The sequence below is a fragment of the Egretta garzetta genome, unplaced genomic scaffold (genome assembly GCF_000687185.1).
Source record: "Egretta garzetta isolate BGI_Z169 unplaced genomic scaffold, ASM68718v1 scaffold45, whole genome shotgun sequence".
Classification (NCBI taxonomy): Eukaryota; Metazoa; Chordata; class Aves; order Pelecaniformes; family Ardeidae; genus Egretta; species Egretta garzetta.
In genome coordinates, this window is record NW_009260028.1 from 1,130,095 (window position 1) to 1,151,316 (window position 21,222).

General features: G+C 39.2%; 1 protein-coding gene across 1 annotated transcript; it reads left to right on the forward strand.

Annotated features, from left to right (window-relative positions):
• Window positions 1-12,498: 12,498 nt before the first annotated feature.
• On the forward strand, window positions 12,499-17,374 carry CXADR (CXADR Ig-like cell adhesion molecule). The gene is made up of 6 exons (XM_009640942.2): window positions 12,499-12,666; window positions 13,341-13,545; window positions 13,911-14,066; window positions 16,132-16,254; window positions 16,599-16,737; window positions 17,107-17,374. The coding sequence occupies exons 1-6, from the start codon at window positions 12,538-12,540 to the stop codon at window positions 17,372-17,374; spliced, it is 1,020 nt and encodes a 339-aa protein (XP_009639237.1). The 5' UTR covers window positions 12,499-12,537.
• The last annotated feature ends 3,848 nt before the right edge of the window (window positions 17,375-21,222 follow it).

Genomic DNA, 21,222 nt, shown 5'->3' on the forward strand with positions numbered 1-21,222 from the left:
CTTGAACATAAGCAGCCCTTGCATCCTTGCTGGTTATTTCCCTTACTGCACAACTGCCTTGACTCTGTGGTGAATGGGTCTGAATTGGCGCTGCTTAAAACTTGCATTAATTTTTTGTAACCCGTTAGGTTGCAGAATTTGAAACAAGAAAGAGTTTTGCCAACAACTTGTCCTGGTACAGGACAGGAATGAGTGATGGGAAGGAAGGCAGAAGAGCGTTAGGAGGAAAAGCCATTCTCCCATAGGAGAGAAATACCTGTATAACCTTGGCCTGGGGAGAGCTTTTTCGGGGAGTCTGACTACATTGCCAAATCAGGCAATCAGTTGAATGGCTGGATATTACCTCAAAGATAATTTTTGCATCCGATTTCATGTTGTACCTGGCATTCATGTGGCTCCATGGTGAGCCAGTTCAGGGAGTTTCACAGTCAGAGAACCACTAAATTTTTATAAGGTTAGTTTTCTACCTGCTCCTTTTCCTGACCTAACTCAGTGAGATTGAGTCTGAGTTGTAAAAAAAGTGTTAGCTGGAACCTCAAACCCATGTGGGTAGAGTATATTATTATTGATTTTTTTTTTTTAATGTCATCCACTTACTAGATCATATGTTAAAAACTCGTGATGTGATAGAGAGACGAGGTTTGGAGCTTTGTTGGCTGTAGGCTGGAGCCATTCACCAGTGCTGTGATGTCCTTTAGCTACTGTTACGAAGCATCTGAGGTACTTGGTGGTCACAAGTTTTGCAGTTCTACTTGCTGCTACGTTTTTTTAATAGATATGTTTTTCATGCCCTGTAGCTAAAACGTACGCTTAGTGCGTTGAAAGATAATTAATCAACAAGAAATACTTGGTGTGTGTAGAAGGAAGGATGAGAATTTTAGAAATTCACAACTGTTTTAACTTGTGCAGAGTACAGTTGTATAGGGAGTTGAAGTTTCATATATTCACTGATCCTGCATTTTCAGTCCTTCCATTCAGATGTATTAACAGTGTAGGCTACGAGGAATGTTTCAGTTGTTTTAAGGCATGTAAAAATAATGTGTGTGTGTGTATATATATATTTTAACGCCTCCCTTAATTTTTAAATGGCTGATTAACTTTGTGGCTACTTAGGGTGGATATTCTCCTTCTTTGAGATTATTCCTTTCTGGCTGTTTCTTACATGGGCCGGGGGGGCCAGGGAGGGAAGCGAAAGCAGGCACACAGCCACTTCTTTCTGTCATTGTGATGTTTCACCTTTTTATTTAAGAAAAAAATAGCAACAACAAAACAACCCAGAACAAACAAAAAAAATAACCCTCTACTGCTGAATGGAATAATTTTCAATCTTAATGCAAAACTTGCATGTGCTAGGAAAAAACATTCCTTGTTCAGTAGCTCGGAAGGGCCAAAACTCCTTCACTCAAGTGAAAATAATATGGCTGCTCAGTTAAGTGTTTGATTGTACTTAACTCCCTGATGCATTGACTGACAGATGTGCCTAACACATTCACACTGCAAGAGGGCTTTTTCATTCATTTTCCTTTTAAATGCCATCAAATTGGCAGGGAAAAAAAATCGAATCATGTGACTTGATTGCTTAGTGACTGTATAAGCCTTCAATATCAGTTTATAATTGGAAAATAAGTGACTTGCAGGGCTAAAAGCAAAAACAGCTGATGCAGTAGGTGTAGGCTCAGTAGGGGAGAGGCAGGCTTTTGTGTAAATAAGTCGTGTCCGAATTTGGATCTTTTTTTTTTTTTTTTTTTTTTTGGGAAAAGTCTTTGTGGTGGTTGGCCCTCATTTCAGTTTACACTTCTTAATACTATTACTGATGGTTTCTTCATGGCTCTTAAGTGCAGGCTGAAGGTACAGTTTCACATGACACCTAGTCGCATTACAGATGTGATGTAGTTACAGCCGGTGTAACTTCAAGATGTCCGTCAAGGTGTTTGCTACCTCCAGTGACGGTGCCGGCTCCCTTCTTCCCTCCCTTGTGTCAGAGCAGCATCGCGCAGCTGCTGCATGAGTCTGTTCAGCTGATACAGAAGAAAACTGGTGTTGGTTTTTTTTTTTTTTTGGAGTGTGTTGTCTTCTTGTTGGGTGTGTTCACGAGCTCAGACTTGGTGGCTGGGCAGCTCGGGGCTGGGCAGCGCCACTCGCAGCCAGAGCGGGCAGCAGCGGGGCTGGCGTAGGTGTGGGGTGAAATGGCTCCCGGGCAGCCTAAGCAAACCCTTGTTGAGGCTAGGGCAGCCTGGCGGCTTCTTGGTCTCTGGCTTTGTGCTCCCGCCACGTACCTCATGCTCGAGGGACTCTCGTTCGGAGAACCCCGCCGGGAGGGAAAAAAGCAAAACTTCCCGTGCGAGTGTCAGTTTTTAGCGGAGTCAACTCTTTGTTCTGGCTCTCTGCCTTTTTGCATAAATTGTTACACTGGCATAAAGGGAGGTGGCGGATCAAGCCCGAGGATGCAAGGGCAGGACCTCAGCAAATCCAAAGTATTCTAGTTGTCATTCCCTTAGTACTGCAGGTTGAATTAGGTCGTGCTGGATCATTTAAACATGACCAAGCATTAAAACTCAGAACTCGTAGTGATCTTCTGTAGATGTTGGGCTAAACGCTACTCCTGTGCTTAAAATGAAGATTAATCCCAATTTTTGTCATAATATCCCCCCTCCCCCTTTACGCTGCCCTGCCCCCAAAGTGTATCCTTTCTTTCAGTAATGAGATACAAATGCTCCCTCTCTTAACTTGGTAAGCGCATCCCTCTAGAGTAAGGTCATCAACTGCTGCAGTTGCTAGGATACTCGGCTGTTGACTTTGGGTTTAGCAACAAAAAAGCTTCAAGAATGTGCTGAACAAGTAAGGAGCACAAGGACAGTTGTAAAAGGAAAGGGATGTTGGATAGAATATGAAGGCAAAGGGATGTCAGGGAAGAAGTGAAAGTTGGGGGGGAGGGAAGTAAAAGATCAGTAAAGCTTTAGCCAGTGATTTTTAGGTTTTCTTAGTTGCATAACTAGTCCAGCTGATCTCAGTGAATTGTGTTTGGGAATGAAATTAGCTTATATTATGTATTTGCAGGGTCAGGGTTATTTGTAGTTTGCTTATAGGAGTCAAGATTTCTTTTTATTAAATTGGGAGGACGAGTAACTTGTAACTTAATTGTGCAGTACTTTTTAAACTGGGGCATGAGTATGCAACATGACATGAATTAGAGCTAGTTATTAATTTAATGTTGTCTGAGGACATCCAGACTGAAAGAGCATTTTTTTTTTCTTTCTGTCTTTGAAGAAGTATGCTTAGCCTGTTTCCTGTTGGTTTAGGTTGGGTTTTTTCTTTTTCTTGTGTGATTTGACAGAGGATTTGTGGATTCAGCTGAACTCCGGTAGATACTCAGTAACTTAATGGTTATTGTTGAATTGATTTGTATTGTCAGATTTTTCAGGCTAGACCAATGAGGGATTGCTTCAGTTTTGGCTTCTGTTCAAAGCAGATCACCTTAAGCTGGTGTTTGTGGTATTCTGAAGGGGAATAGGTCTTTTTGAGCTGTTCTGCAGAAATTGTGAGCTTAGAGTGACAAAACTTAAATTTTTGGAACTGGTCAGATGTCAGTGGTTGCTGAAAACCATGAGTGTTCTGTGAGTTTGGGGATCAGACAGTAGAAGGGAATATAAGGCTTAGTAGCAGAGTCCTCTTTAATTGTGGAAGCAGATGGAAAGAGAAAGTCAGAAATAGGCAGGGAGATGGTAAATCAACGATTTAAAGAAATAATGTCACACTGGTTACTTTAAGGGTAGGTACAACTGGGAGACTTGGCCCAGTAAACATGCCTCAGAAGTGGTGCTCCCCCACCCCTCCCGATTCCTCAAAGGAAGTGATTTTTGGAAATATAGACCCACTGTTTTGAGACCCAGCAGCAGTAGAGTTGACTACCCAGGTGGTAGAACTTTGCCAGGCTTATTCTGACATGCAGGGGTTTTTTCCATATTTTGCTTTAAGTGCTCCTGCTGTTTTATCAGCCTTCTCTTAGTAGCTTATGGCAGAACCTTCCTCCGTGCACATAAGCCTTTTAGCTGCACCACCTGTGGAAAAAGTGTCCTGAAAACTTAACCAGACCAGAGCTCTAGGAGTTTGGTCACTCAGCTTCATTCTGCTATTGGTAAAGCAGCTGAGATGAAATGTGAGAGAGAGGGATTTAAAATCTTGCCTATGCTGATACTAAGTGTCCATATAAAACTCAAGCTCTTTTCTCCAGAAATTGCTTTGTGGAATTAGTTTTGTGAACTATTTTTATATTTGGGACTAAATGGACTAGGAAGGAGGAGATGGTGTTTGGAGCAAGGACTGGGGCTCAAATGGCTTCCTTTCTAGGTGAGTGCTTTTATTCCTGGGTTGTCTTTACCTTCTCTGGCTCCATAAACTGTATCTTCTCTGCATAGTAGAAGGGCTTCACTAAGATGTGTGACTGATTACCTTAGAGAGCACTATCCTGAGAGGTGTGAAATGCAGGTGTGAACATCTGCTGTCTGAATGTTAAATCTCTGGGTTTGGGATTAATCCGTGTTCTGTCTAGACTTAGGCTAGTACAGAGAGGTAAGTTTTTATCTTTTCTCTAACCTTTTTGGATTGTGCCTTTTTGAAGTTTAGGTAGAGGGATTTGTAGGATGTCAGTGTCAACAGCTTTGGAAATGGTAGGGTTAGAAGCACTTGATGCTTTTGCTAAGATGATGTGGGGTGTGGTTTGTTTGGTTGGTTTTTTTTACTACTTACCGTGAACTGTGCTTTTCTACGAAATTTGTATTGTAGCAACGTATGATAACCGCAGTCAGTGTGTCAAGCATGGGGAAGATGTGGTCTGTGGAGCATAATTAAACATTAACGGTTTAACACTTTTGATACTAAGAGGACAGTACTTTCTTTGTTAGAAAAAGCTTTGCCATTTGCCTTTTTCAGCAGTGGATTATGCTAAACATGTGAATTCTCTGCAGAGTTCTACAATTACTGTATATTAAAACCAAACTTGCTCTTCAGATACATGTCCACTATAGATTCAGGTGCACTAATGTTGTGCCATTTTTTTTCTTGTCTTGTTTTATTCACTGTTGCTGCATGATTATCTTGCTTCTAGTAGTTTATTGCCTGTTGCTTGCTTGCTCCTTTCCCTCATCTCTTGCTTATTCTTGCCTCAGGGGAGGTTCCTGTGAAGGTTAAACATTCCTCAGTACCTAGGTGCCTGACTAAATTAATAGGACCTGTATTGAGCTAATAGATATTTTGGCTTCTGTCTTGAAACATTTTATGAGAATATCTGCGTACTTTGGCTGCAAAAGAGAATAAAAGAGTTTCATTCAGACATCGGAAGTCCCCAAATCTGTGGAATTTGCTTTCTAAAAGGAAGACAAGTATTATTTTTTTGTCATTCTATTAAACCTCTGTTTTTCTTCTTTCTTGCCATTGTTCCTTTAATGTTTGCCAAGTTAAAGATGACCCGTTAGCAACCTTTGTGTTGTTCCAGGTCATGTGTCCCGTGGAAAAACAGTGAGTTGAGAAAATAAGCGTGACTAGAGCTGGTTGAAAAACTGGAATTGACTTTTTTTCCCTTTGCTTCCTGTCCCCCCCCCAAGTTCCCTAGCCTGAATTTCTGAAGTATGCTATAATGTCTACAGAAAATGAAGTGGGGTTAACCCTGCCTTAATCTGTGTCAGACCTCATCAGGACCAGGGGCACGGTGTTTTCAGGGTTTTTTGCAGTATGGTGACACTTGCCAGAAGTTGTAGCGTTTATGAGACGTGGACAGTTAGATGCACCAAAGCTTCATAGCATTTTTCACCCAAGTTCCAGAAAGCTATGACTGTAATGGGGCCTTGCTCTTGCCATTGGAGGTAAGATGCTGGAAACTGTGAGAACCCAAATCTGAAGCTAGGCTTTCTGGCCTTTGAGGGTCCCACTGATAAAGCTAGGATTGTGGTGCAGTTATTATAAGCTGTGCAAAACAGCATAAGCAAACTCTGCAGCTTGTGGCCATCTTGGCCGTGCTTGGATGCGACTCAGCTCCTGAGTGCCGTAAAAATCACTAAAATGAGTAATGTCGGATACCTCTGTAACACAGCACTATCTGATGCCAGAAACAGTCATCCCAAATTTAAATTTACACTTAAATTTGTGTGAGCCGGGATACAATTCCAGTGTATCCTGAATTCTTAACTTCTTTCACTTAAATAAGAAAATACTACATGCATAAATAATTCATCTAATAAAAATTTGCTTTCTGTTATTTGATAGCATATCTCACAGCTCTGTATCTGTTTTGGAATTGAGAAAATTTTGCTCCATTTTAAATTTTTGCGTGCTTTCTGTGTTGAAGATTCTTTTATGCTAGAAAACGGTTTCCATCAAATTCTATCAAGCATTTCATTTTCCTTAGATTATTCTTAAAAATATTAATAATGTGGTTTGCTAAGCTGTGTACTGCTTCAGTGGTATTTGAAGGTATGTCCCGATCTTAAGAAGGCACTAGAGTTTCTCTAAAGATGGTATACTGGTTTGCACCCCTTCAGAAATCTGTTGCATGCTTCTGAGTCTAGGCTTTCCAGTGATTTGTTTGCTGCAATTAAAAATTAGATATTTTACTGCTAAGCGTCTTTGAATAAGTGGGATAACTGACTTGAGGAACCCTCATCTTACTGGTGTGTTAAAACAAGTCTGAAAAACGTCGGAAATCTTATCCATGAAACCCTGCTAACCAAAACAAATACAGATTTTCCACTCAGCTTGATAAAACGTCTGCCTGTCACATACTAGCAGTTAGATGCCACAGTTGATCCACTCATGTTTTGAGGAGCATGCTAGAGAAGTGAAAAGAAATTGAATCTTCCTGATCTGAGTGGAGATTGAAGGAGGTGAGGCTTGGGAAAGCTTGGACAAAATGTCATCTTGTCACTATGTGCATCAGCTTCATATAGATCTTTAATATAGTAACAGAATTGTTTGTGTTGGACACAACCTCAGTCATCCAACCTTCTGCTCCAAGCAGAGTCAACACTGAGTACTTTGGTCTTGTCTGTGTCAGCTGTCACTAAATCACCTGCCCTATTTTCCTTTTTGATTATTTATTGCTCAGTGTACTAGTAGGAGCTTTTCATGTTGCATTTAAGTCCCTTGCTTCTTTCAGCTTTGGTTGCGTTTTGACTTCCCTAGCAGGGATGCTGCGTGCCTGGGCAATATTCCTATATTCCTCCCTTGGGGGACTGTTCTCACTTCCTCCTCCTTAGGCCGAGCTGCTGATTGATCTGCTGATTTTCCCTGACAGTTGGGATGTACTTTTTGTGTGGTTAGAAGCAGTTGTCCTTAAATACCTACCAGCTTTCTTGACCTCTTTTTGCCTTTCAGAACTGGGTCACTGTCATGGAGGTACAGTAGAAGTCCAGTAGATGTCAGGGAGGTTAAAGTGTCCCACAAGAACCAGTCTGATTTTGGAGATCTCTGGAATTGCTGAAATAGACTTCATCTGCTTTCCTACCCTGTTCCGGGGGATTTGTAACAAACTTTGACTGTGATGTTGCTCATATGGACCTATCCTTTAATCCTGACCCACAAGCTCTTGACCAGCCTGTTGTCCTTCCTGTAGAACAGCTCTTGGTGTTCCAGCTGCTCCTTCAGGTAGAGGGCAATTTACCTGCAGGTCTTTTCATCCTGGCTTTCTTAAAAAAGCCTATACGCACCCATGGCACAGCTCCAGTCATGTGAGCTATCCCACGTCTCAGTTACTCCGGTGTCATAGTTCTGTGTACAGGTACTTGAGGTGGTTCCCCTTTCAACATGTTTTATCCTTGCCAAGGCCTCTCTTCCTCCCACCAACCTGACCCATGTACTCAACATGTCTGAATCTCTATTCCTGACCTTAAATGCAAACTTCTATCAGCATTCCCTGATAGACCTCTCCTTTAAAGTGCTGGTCACCAGGTTTGATGAGGATGTTCCTAACCCACTTTGTCAAGTGGATCCCCTATCTAACTTAGCAGCCCTCATTTTTCAGGGGTACTTGTGGCCACAAAAATTAAAGCACTGCCTGCAGTGCCAATCCTGCAGTGAGCTGTTAGCTTGCAGGATGGGTCTCTGCAAGCCTTTTCCCCTTCACATGAAAGAGTGAAGAGAACAAACATCGCCTGGGGTCCCATGTCTGTCTTTGCCCCTGCAGTTTTCTAGTCACTTTTGATTTGCTTCAGGTCTGCTTTGTTAATAGCGTGGGTGCCTGTGTGAGTAGGTAATGATAATAGTTAGGGAAAAAAAGGGGGGGGGGGGGGGGAAAAAAAAAAAAAAAAAAAAAAAAAAAAAAGAATGCTTTGTGTTAACTCTTATTTCTTCTTGTAATTTTTCCCCCCAAAACCAATGAACAGTCTGGCTGAACAATGACTATCCACAGTCACTAAACATCGATTTCTGTTCCTTGCTGTCCTTCACCTCCTTCACTGGCATTTAATTATCCCCCTTTGTGTTGCTCAGCCCCGTGCTCCCCTGTACCTGCGCTGTGACATGCCTCTGACGCTTCAGTCACATCCCCAGACGCTCCTAGGGACTGACTCCCTATCTTTGACTTGGTGCTTCTACTAATAGTCCAAGGGTCAGAGTACCCTTGGCAGTCTCTCTGACATGCTGAATCTGGCCAAACCTCCTTTACCAGCATAGCTGGCATCAGATGTGTGTGTCTCCTTTGCAGAAGGGAATCTCCCACCTGCTGCTCCCTCGTATTGTTAATGCTTAGTTCAAACCCAGCTAGCTCTGACACCTACTTTAATTGAGATGCTTGCTGCTTCTGCCTGTCATTCTAATGTTGACCAAAAACAATAGAGAAAGTGGAAAATAGCTTTATATGCTCGTGTTCTTAAGGTAAACAAGAGACTGGAGCACTAGTATAATACAAATCACAGGATCGCAAGGGTTGGAAGGGACCTCGGGAGATCATCTAGTCCAACCCCCCTGCTAGAGCAGGCTCTCCTAGAGCATGCTACACAGGACTTCATCCAGGCGGGCTTTGAATATCTCCAGAGAAGGAGACTCCACAAACCCCCTGGGCAGCCTGTTCCAGGGCTCTGTCACCCTCAGAGTAAAGAAGTTTTTCCTCACGTTCAACTGAAACCTCTTATGTTTCAGTTTGTGCCCATTGCCCCTTGATCCTGTCACTGGGCACCACTGTAAAGAGTCTGGCTCCATCCTCGTGGCTTCCGCCCTTAAGATATGAGGTGTTGGGAGATGTACAGTAAGAAAGGAATCTAGATTTATGAAAAATCTGAGACTTAGAAGGCTCAGACCAATGTTTGGGTACCTCATATCATCAGCTAACATGAGGTGCAACCTTCACATGCAGGAATGATTGCTAAGAGCTATCCTGCAGCTCGTGCTTCATCTTCCGTTGACATGTTTACGTGCAGTCAATGTGTGTGAACATACTACTCATACTTCAAGAGTTTCATTTTTTGTAACAGCCTTCTATGTGGGATAAATTTCTGACAAGTCACTTCAGGCTTTTGGGTTCTGCTTTTATTTGGCTTATGGTCACCATGTTGTTTCATATGCTTTGGATCAGAGAAATGAATGCTGCAGTAGAAGCTCCGACTGAACTGTTTGCTATTTGTGGCTTTTAAAGGACTTTAAGCAAGCTGCCATGTGATAGGCAGGACTACTGGAGCCTGGTTTCATAGGAGTATGTCTCTGAAATGTAGTACTTGAACTTTTAACAATTTTTCTTCATTCCCAGTGTACTTGTTCATTTTCTCAGTGTTCTGCCATCTGAAGGAGAAACAGGTTGTGTAATGTCCACTTTGAAATTATATTCACATGGAGTTGTCTGGCAATGAAGAGGCAAGAGATAACTGAAGATCCTAAAGCTCCTAAGCTATGTCAGACCAAAGGAATAACTTCAGGGACTTCTGGCTGCACTGGACTGTTATTTCTGGTTTATGTATTTGGTTGAAATTGTTGGAGATGAACAATTCATGGCAGAAGAGGGAGAGAAATAAAACATTGATTGTACAAAGTCCTGTTTATTTAGAAAACTAGTAAAAAAAAATCAACATATGAACACTCATCTGTCTGGTTTGTTTTGGCCATGTGTGTTTCAGCAGGCACCAACTAAAAATCAGAGGTTTTATGCTTTTCAGTAGTGCAGATGTGTTGTAGCATCTCCACAGTGGGTAGTGGGTAACAGATTTCATACTCTGGAGAGGCAAATGTCATTGTGTTCCTCTCACCTGAATTACTGAACACTTTCTGAAATCCTCAGCAGGTCCACTCACAGGGAGGGGAAAGCAAACGTATGTTCTGTGGTCATCTACTATGGAACTTCCAGGGACAACTGTTATTGGAGATGCTGTCACAGAACGGAAGTACTGCTTCAGTACTTAAATCTTACTTCAGAATGAAAGCTTTTAATTTCCTGGGTTACAGAGTTGAAGCTTTTAAGGAAATAATGTTGTAGTGTATTTCATAGTAATTTACTAAACTGTACTTGACATCCCATCTCACTCCTTTAATAGAGTAAAATAAAAATGCAGAAATGCAATTTGGAGATTAACTTGAGAATATTGTATTACGGTTTCCTAATGAGGCAGTGAGAGGGAAGGGAACAGGAGTATGGAAGTCACTGAAAAACAGATCAGGAATTTGCGTTCTTTGCTTCTGTGCTTTATGGAAACATGGATGTACTCTGAATCTACCCATTTCTAGAGGTGATGGCTAGTAATAATACTGTCTTTTTTTATGCAAAGCTGACCAAACTTAAGAATTATACTGTAATATATTTCACTTCTCAAATGACCTTTTTTAAGAGATTTAGAATGGCTAGTTTTACATGTGGAAATCTGAAAGGATCCTTTAGAAGGGGATAGCATCTGTGGCACGTCAACCAGAATTCACAGAGATCAGTATAATTTAGGAAATAGTATTCAACATAGTAGCAGAGAATTACTTGCTCAGATAGGTTTACTGTGGTTAAAAAAAAGAGGTGATACAAACCTGTTAGGATTACCTTTGCAAAGATGTACATGGATTGGTAAGAAACATTGCACCTAAATCTCTTTTGTAGCTCAGACATAGGGTGTTTTTTTTTTCCTGGAATAGAGGTATTGCCATGCAAAGTAGTACCATGAATGGCAGGAAGCGAAATAATCCTACCTAATTTGTAACTGTGTGTGTTATTAACAATTGTGAAGGTCTTTTCTTGGAGGCTTTTATCTGGAATTTAGTAGGTCAGGTGCTTTCTCTTTCTGAATGATTTTTTTGTTTGGTTGGGTTTTTTTTAAAAAATACCTTTGTCTTTACATCAGGAAAAGAATCCAAAGACTTGATGGAGGGCACAATTTTAGTAAGGTAGAAGGACAGCTATAGCTGTTCCAGTCTGATCTACTGCAGAAATGCACTGGAGCTTCCCTACTCTATGGAGCATTGCAAGTCAGATAATAATTTAAGCTTGCATAGAAGTGCAAGCTAGAGCATAAATGTGCTGTTTATAACAAATTTTATTTCATCTGAGGCTACAATTCTACAGATGCACTCTAACGGTCTATCTTCTTCACGCTGGCCACTCTTCTTGTGGCCTTGGATCTATTGTGGCTGTGGTAACATCTGTGTGACTGTCTAGTTATGATGGGAAGCAACCTACACACATAAAATGACTGTGAAAATCTGAGCATGGTACCCAGCAAGATGGACAAAACAGTGGACACACAAATACCAAACCCGTTTCTGTAACGAGCAAATGGAGCTTTCTGCTTCCTGATTGCGATGTGTGGGTCTGTACACTTGATGAGGGAAGCCTGTGTTTGTTGTAAAAAGGGGAATCTTGCTTCAGGCCTTTTGAGTAAGTCTGTTTGGGTCACTACATAGATTGTTTTTCAGGGTTGAGTTGAGGAAAATTTGTTGTTTCAAAACATGTATTGCTTAGAGGCATGCAGATAAGGATTACAGAGGTTTTTTTTTTTTTGAGGAGTAAGACAAGCAGAAACGGTGAACAGATCTAAAAACTCATTGAGGTTTTTGGAAAGGATTCATTTGTTTAATCTCTGTAGATAGGAGAGCCCTTATATCTCAAGGCAAAATAACTTTAATTTGATCTAACCCAAGGTTTCACAGTAATTCTGTCCATCCTGGCCGACTGCATCACTGTGCCATGCTCTCGTTTTACCAATGAGGGAGTAGTGGTAGGGTGATTTTCTAATAACTTCAAAAATCTGCTGCTGAAAATTTTGATTTATTTAGCTTCATATGGGACTTGAATTGTACAAAGAATTGTATGGTTTGAAAAACGTAACGGCTGTTGGATATGATTCCAAGTGAACAGTTACATGACTTTGCATTGTGTTCAGTAACATACCACACAGGATCGCTTAAGCAGTGTCTGACTAATGACGTGATTTCTATATAGGAAAAGTATATGATGGATTTGAATATATACCAATATATAATAGAACACCTACAGTGAAAACTGCATGTGAAATGTTTTTAAAGCAGAAATATATTTTTGCAGGTCTAACAAAAAGCCTAAGCATAACTTCAGTTGACCAATCAATGTTTGAAAAAGCACAAGGAGAGAAAGTTACATTGCCATGTACTTTTGTACTCTCAGAAGAAGATGAAGGCCCGCTAGATATTGAGTGGGTATTAATACCAACAGATAATCAAAAGAAGGAACAAATAGTAAGTAGAGACTTTTTTTGCACAGTGTTAATTCAGTTGTTTGAGTAGGTTAATGTATGAACTTGTTACTGACTTCTTAAACTTCAGCCTTTTTAGGTTGGAATGCTTGTGATTTTAAATTACTTTGAAGCACCAGTCGTTTGTAATACAGTGGAAGTTTTGGAGCAGCAGATTAAGTGTGAAATGTGAAGAAATGTCTCACTATAGACTTGTCTTCTAAAGGAGAACTCTAAAATAAAAAATGCTTCAGTTACAGAAAATAAATTATGGTTTTGTACCTCCATTATTTTCCTGATTAAAAACTGATTTATGGGAATTTGATTTTAAATATATTAGCTCCTTCTGATAGTTATTAACTCTTTCCTTTCTTCAGAAGCCTTATCAAAAAGGTGACTCCTTTTAGTAGAGAGGGTTGACAGAATGAAGATTAGAGCAATTTTAGGCAGTTTTCTTTCAGTTAGAAGTCAATGCTGACATGCTGCTACTTGGACAGGTGTTTGGTTGGAGTGTTGATTCAAGTATATGATATATTGAAGATTGACATAATTGGCTATATCATGCCTCTGGGATTATTTAAAACAGTAGCAAGAAACTGTCAAGAATCTGAAAATACTACATTATTTTGAATGTTTAAATGCCAAGTGGATTTCTGAATCGTATTTCTTTTTTGGTAGATAATTATGTATGCTGTCGACAGGATTTATAATCACTATTATGCTGCTATGACTGGGCGGATGCAGTTTACTAATCCTGATCCCAGATCTGGTGATGGTTCATTGGATATCCTGAATTTAAAGTCAGCAGATACTGGCACATACCAGTGCAAAGTGAAGAAGGCTCCTGGAGTTCAAAGCCAGAAAATACAGTTGACTGTACTAGGTAAGATAATGTTTTTCTTGAACTTCCAGTGACACTTTTTATGTATTTATTCCATCGTATATTTGATATATAAAATGAAAACTTCCATTGGGCAAAGTCGTACTGAATCTATGATGATGCATTATTGAGACTTTGTGGGGGGTGGACATCATTCTGTTCTGGGGTATGAAGGGAATCATATTCAGAATAATGAGCATTTAAAAAAATTCTACATGCGACTTGTATTTCATAGGAAATCTTCCCATGCATAGAAATGGTTTGTTGCACAAGCTTTGTCTTTAGGAAAATGGACTGACCTACCAGAACACAATTAGTAAGCATTTTTTTTGTGACTATTATTAATTCAGTAATATTTTGTTTATTAGTAAAGCCAGCAAGAACTAAATGTTCCATTGAAGGACCACAGGAGATTGGAAGAGACATTATCTTGAAATGTGCATCACAAGAAGGGTCCCCACTTTTGTCTTATGACTGGAGAAGAGTGTCTGGCACACAGGAACTTCCTGCCACTTCCACGCTGAGTACTGTCAATCTTTATTTGTTACTCTGGAATACTTAAGAAAGGTTGCGTTCATATTTTTGGCTTACCTTGACTTGCGAGCATCTCATGCTTAATTTTACTATAGGGCAGTCAAGATAAGCATCACTTCTAGTGGGAAATGTTTCAAGCTTTTAAGTTGAGATTGTTACCATTAGCCTGCAGAATCATGCTCATCTGTGCATGAGTGTTGTGAGTTCTCTTGCTTGGTGATGTTGGCTGCTTTTGTGCACAGGTTGGACAGTGGGGAAGAGTCAGAACAGAGTCTAGACCAGTAGTTAAAGCTGCCTTCAAGGAAGTGGGGATAAAAAGCTTGAATTTTATTAGAGATTGAACTCAGATCTTCACTTTCTGATCAAGTGACAGAACTTCCTTAAACAGGGGTATGAGTCTTCAGAAGAAAAGCTGTCCAGAGTACAGAAGAGAAGGCTTACCTCTTCTTACAAGAGCTGACATCCAGGGAAGTTATATGTTACAAATTTTGACTGATGGTTCCCAATTTATTATACTGGTGGTATTGGATTTTTGTTGTGAGAACTTAATTGTAGAAGGTTGATTTGTGAGTTTTGGCCTTGTGAAAGTTATTCCAGAATATTTTTTTGGAAAAATACTGCTCTGTACGAAGTCCTTTTGATCTTCTTTGTGGTTACAAAAACCTTGAGATGGTGTGTTTTCCTTGAAGATGAAGCAGTTTAAGAATCTGCTTACAAATGCACATATTTTAACTTGGGTTGTGCAGGACATACAGGATAAGGTGGTATCATGTGTCTCAAGTAGCCAAAGTGAATGTCTAGGGGAGACAGAGTTAAGAACTTGTGTGGTTTTTCCTCATAGCGGTCTCCTATCCTCCTTTGACTTATGACTCAGGAAATTCAGTTGTGGTTTTGGTTTAATTGAATTAAAACAAACAAAAACTCACTTCTGTGAACTTCTCCAGTCTCTTTTAAACTTTTATTGTGTTTTACAATCTGTAATATCTTAGAACACAGATCTCTCAAAATCGGCAACATATGAAGAACCTTTTACTGTTCTGTACTGCACTGATGTCCTTCTCTGTACCACCTAAGATCTTAAGCTCCTGTTGTTATTCCCCTTCTTTCTCCACATCCCAAATTTGTCTCATGTTAACTAATCAATTGACAGTATAAGTGCTGGACAAGAATGACTGAGGAAGTATGCAAAAGTGGCATGTGACTCGATAAACTGGTGTTTGCTTTGGGCTTGTGAATGTAGGTTTATCATAGAATCGTAGAATCGTCTACGTTGGAAAAGACCTTTAAGATCAAGTCCAACCGTTAACCTAACCCTGCCATCCCACCACTAAACCATGTCCCTAAGCACCTCATCTATCCTTCTTTTAAATACCTCTGGGGATGGGGACTCAACCACCTCCCTGGGCAGCCCATTCCAGTGCCTAGTCTCTTGCAGTGCTGATGGAAAATCTGTTAGCAATTAAAGCATGCAAATCATTTGAAGTCCATATAGTAAAATCTCCTGAAAGTAGCTGTCGATGGCTTTGGAAGCCCTGGGGAAATACTCTTTTTGTTTTCACTGATTCATGTCTCCTACTCTATCAGCCTAGCTAGACTCAATTGGTCACCCACTGGAGTGCAGTGTTTAGGTTAGATCCACCTCACGTTGAACATGGGTTCTGCAGGCATCTGAGCTGGTTGTGTAGAATCAGTTTAGACAGAAGAGAAGGAGAGAAGGAGGTACTTCTGGGATGCGGTTAATCTTTTGTATTTTAGAATTCTATGTTAGGATGGAGAATTTGCCACTTAAAGCATCTGTTCCTTTCCATTGACAGAGCAATTAGTCTGTAGGCTTAATATAAAAGTCAAATGCTAAGGAATACGTTTCTAACAAGGTAAAAGGCTCTTACAAATAATAGTATTTTGCAGTGTGGTAGACTTCTTTTTATTTGGTTATTTTTAGTACAGCATTCTTTAGTTAAGATTTCATCTATGTGCTGGATTAATAATTCTGTAGTGCTGAATATGGAATTAAACTTTGAAAAATGGTAAACCTTTATCTTTTGTTGTTTGTAGATAAAAATACAGGGGAGCTTCTCTTGAAAAATGCCTCTCAAGACTATTCTGGTGCATACAGTTGTGTTGCCTCCAACAGAGTTGGCACGGATGAATGTTCTATTGAGCTGAATGTCACACCTCGTAAGTGTTTGCTGTGTAATGGTCACATAGTGTTTTGTATATTAAAGCTGAATAATATTGTTTCTCTAAACTCCTAAAAGGTTAAAAACCCAACCTTGTTGTATACCTGCTGGTTGCTACTTCAAGTCTTTTAATTCCCAAAATGTTTCTTTTTATGCAGAAAGCTGAAACTCTTACTATTGTTTTAAATGCATGTGATTGAAACATAACCTCTGTGATTCAGTGATATACTGTTAACCTGGATCACGTGGAAACATACTGTTTTTAATGTTGAGTTGAGAGAAAAGAAGTTGGTTGTGTAAATTTGACACTTAACAAACAGTATTGTTATTTATCTATTCTAGCTATAAATACAGCTGGAATAATTGCTGGAGCTATTATAGGAACTCTGCTGGGTCTTTCTGTACTCATTTTTCTCGTCTTCTGTTGCTGTAAGAAACATAGAGAGAAGAAATATGAGAAAGAAGTACATCATGAGATAAGGTAACAGCATATCTCTAATTTCTGAGCAGTATTATTTGAAGATTAACTTTTAAATGTGTATTTCTGCAAGTAAGATACTTAATAGTTGAGATTTCTGTCTTAATCTGGAAATCTTATTAACATACTAACAGCTTGTCAGAGACCTTTTTGTTTTGAATATGGTGTCGATAGCCATGTCTTAATTTCAATAAAGATTTTATAAGGCAATGAATATTTAATTTATTTTTTTTTTTTGCTGAAACTAATATGTGAGCCTCTTGGATACTGCATCAGAATAGAAAGAAACAAACTGAAAGTTTGTTTTGTAAGCTCCCATGTGATAACAGTGACTGAACTCTTGTTCTGCATCTGTTTTTTTATTTATTTCAGAGAAGATGTTCCTCCTCCAAATAGTCGCAGTTCAACAGCCCGCAGCTACATAGGCAGCAATCGTTCTTCTCTGGGTTCAATGTCTCCTTCAAATATGGAAGGATATACCAAAACTCCATATAGCCAAGTCCCAAGCGAAGACTTTGAACGTCCTTCTGGTCAAAACCCAGCCTTTGCACCTTCAAAGGTAGCTGCACCTAATTTAAGTAGAATGGGAGCTGTTCCTGTGATGATTCCAGCACAAAGCAAAGATGGGTCCATAGTATAAAATATTATTAATTTAAATGCTGGGTTTTAAGTGTTCTTTGTAAGTATTAGAGAAAACTACATGTTCCATCCCTCATTTAAACAACGGCATGCAATTTTCCTTCTAGAAAATGAACAAGTTAGTTTGAAAAGCCACCAATTCTTGTTTTTAATTTTAAACTTATTAGTGTATGACAGCTGAACTATTTGCTAAAAGCATTGAAGTTCCTAAATAAATGTCAGACACTGAGGGTATTTGGACCTCTGGTAGGTTGCTGAAGAGACGCTGTCAGCTGATGTGCAGTTCTGAGTATGTAACAGTGAGACACAATTCAGAAATAACAAAAGCATTTCATATGTAGATCATGAAGTTTCTCAGTGTTCCTGAAACTTTATCCTCAGTTTTGCAATAACAGAAATATTTTGACTTGGCCACTGTCTGATGTAGTTGCAGGGGGCTGAAATACTGAGGATGACTTTGAATTCTGTTCCAACTCTTGAGTATTTATGCAGTTCGTTAACCTGGTAATGTTTGTTTAGAGCACTGCTTGAGCTCTTATTTCAGGGGCTACCAGTTATTTAACTGGCTCAATTAATTTAATTAATCTATTCTGAATTTAAAATTCCAGTGAGTGGAAATGTGACAGGAGACCTAGCAAGCTCTTTCAAACATGAATTTTTCTGTAATAACTAGTTCTAGTCACGTCAGATAATTTAATATGTTATGTTGTCTGATGTAAGAGGTCCTATCAGATTGTTGGTAGTGGTACCTAAGCTTTAAAAAACTGTAGATCAACTGTTACTGTCACGGTAAGAATGAATATGCATCTCTCTACAGGTCTTAAGTTAATTGTACCTTGCATTTTCCAAAGCCTGTTTAGATTCTGAGGCAGTGCTCTTACTTTTTTTCCAAACAGATTAGCTAGAAGCTCCATGGGGTTTTAATGAAAGCTGTTAAGTAACTGGTATGCGATACCTGTCCTCTTGCTCCAACATCACTTTGGAAACATCTTTTTCCATATACATGGAAGCCGTAGTTAGCCTTCACTTAAGATGCTAATATCTTTCTCTGTGAACTTGCAAGTTTAAAGCTCATTTCTCCTTGCTTCTTCAACAGCTCTAAATATCCTTATTAACAGACATTTAGACTTTTAAGAGCAAGAGTTTCACGCAACCAGAATCTGAGAGGAAATAGTTATCCAGAATTGTTGATACAAATCTCATGTTTCAAGATTAGAAACCTTCTTTCCAGTTTTGCAAACTTAAAGCATTACAGGAGGAACAGAACAATTCCTCACCTTACTTTCACACATACTTAGGGGTTTTTGATAGCTTCTGATGACTGGATTTAAAGCTTAGTGCAGTTTGAATCTTTGTGGCTTTTTTTCTTCCTTCCTATTTTCTACTTTCTTTCCTCATCCTGTGCTGGGGGGCAGGAGGAAGAGTCCCTTCACCTTGTTCTAGCTATAGATGTTAAACTGCAAGGTATTTTGGAAAATTCTAAAGGCTTGTAGTATGAGGCACTGATGTTGATGAAGGAAATATCTGAATAGCCTGTTGAAAGATGTTAGGATTATTTGTATGAAGCAACAGTGTGAGAGAAAACATTTCCCCAAACTTCTAGGTTTAGTGTCGGCTTTTTTTGTAGCTGCTTATAGATCTGTGATAAATTCTTTGGCTGACTACTAAATGTTTGTCCTATCTGTAGTTAGATGCACAATTTTTGGCCGGCGCTATTAATGTAAAGAACATACCCTTCATACCGAATTTAGAAACTTGAATGGCTACTAAGTATTCTAGACCTAGTTTTACACATTTGGGACTTTTTTAGATTGTAAACTGATACTGTTAGATATCAGGTTTTTTTATCTTTCGTGTGTGCCTTTTCAATAAACTTTGCCTGATTGTAACTTCAGTTTTTATGAAATTTCTGGTGCCTAAATTTACTGTTTGAACAGGTGCTTAGATGATGGTACAGATCTTAAAACACGACACTGTGATCTGATTTCTTGATTCTTATGTACTATTTATACCTCTTCATGCCTATTTTTGGATGTGACTTAGTGGCTCTCTCTGTATTGTTCTGTATTTCAAAATGTCCGTTACTCCTTCAATTGCTAATTTTGCTCTAAGTGTTTATATTCCTGAAAACTGTTCAGTTGTTGTACCAGTGAGATGGATAATGGACTTTTACTTGTGTGGTAAATAATAGGTTTAGTAACTGTGCCAAACACACACTTATCGAGAACAATAGATGGGGAGACATCTTCTTGCATCCAATTATTGTGATAGAAGAGACTTCTGAGGTTTTAATCGTACACTGATTGTTTACCTTGAAACTAAGGCCTTCCTTAATTAAAAGGGTATAGGTATTAAAAATGTGAGCTGAGTACAAAACTAAACTGAATCACAGACTGAGAGAGAGCTATAAACCTAAACAACCAGGCAGCAAACCTATTGAATTTGGTTCTTAGCCATCTGTGGACATATGTGAGACTAGATGTGGGATTTTTTTTTTTTTACTTTTCTTTTTGTTTTGTTTTGGTTTTTGTTTGTTTGGCCTGAGACCCCGTGCTTTCAGTCAAGTAAGCCCTAGGACACTCAAAACCAGAAACTTATCTCACTAGAGCATACAGAGCAGAGTTTACACATGCTTAATGCTCTGTCAGCTTGTACAAAATAATAAATGGACAGAACGACAGCGTGATGTCCCCTCAGAGCCTAGCTGTTAGGCTTAGCAGCCTTGACAGTGTCTGTCTATTTATGTAATTGCATGGAAAATAAAAGAGATAGAATCTGACACAGTCCTTATCTGAAATAAAGAACCTCTGACTTGGAGTAAACTTTGCCTCAAGTTGGTATCATCATGCGGTTTTGAATGGATACAACACTACTTTGAAAACATAATACTGCTATTATAAATTATTTCTTTAGTCAGTAGATTGTTCACTTACACTGGATTATGATTCTCAAAAGCAGCTACTGTAGTTTAGCAGTTTTTTCTAGCTGTGTAGGAGATGAACTGGTTAAACACGTGAAGTGTCCGATCTGACAGATAACTCTGCTAACAGAACTCTTCTAGGAAGTAACGGCAGCTGATATACCAGTTAGAAGGTGGCATTTTTAATATTATGTAAATACTCTTAAGTGAACTCAAGAAACCTCTAGTTAATGTAATGACTGTAAACTTGCCTGTTGAGGTCTACTATATATAGAAGAAAAACCTCAATTTTAGCATGGTGTGAATAAAGTGTTTGACTTGTAATACTGTAGAGGTTATGTTACACTTGTCCATACGTTACAAACGTTTTCATAAACTTTCTGAAATGGATATTTAAAGGTATTTGTGTGAAAGTTCCTTACCTGAAAGTGAATTCTTCTTCCAAAACTGTGTAGTGCACAGAAATGCCTTTTTGGAGGGGTAAACCATGACTTTTGAAAGAAATGTACAATGCATACATCTCTATCCACTCCGATAGTCGCATTCATGTTAGATGTATGCTTCCTGCTTAATAGTACAAGTAAGACTTCTTAATTGCAAGTTTTTCTGTAATGTTGAATATTGTAAATTACTGGTTTCCATGATAGGCTTTTGGTTTTGTTCTTAGCAGTGTATATTCTGGATCGCTTTAGATCTTTGTTCCAGTCTAAAGACATAATGCTATTTGTGCCACTTAAACCTTGTTTATACACTTGATAGGTGCTTTATGGGACCCTTTGGTTACTGGTCCTTTAGTACTGAGGCACAGCTGAATTGAAATTGGAGCAATAATACTTCCTGAAATCCAAAATGTTACAACGTTACGTTTCTCATGCACAAAGCAAGGACTTGAATATTGATAGGAATTTCAGTATGAGGTTTTATATTCA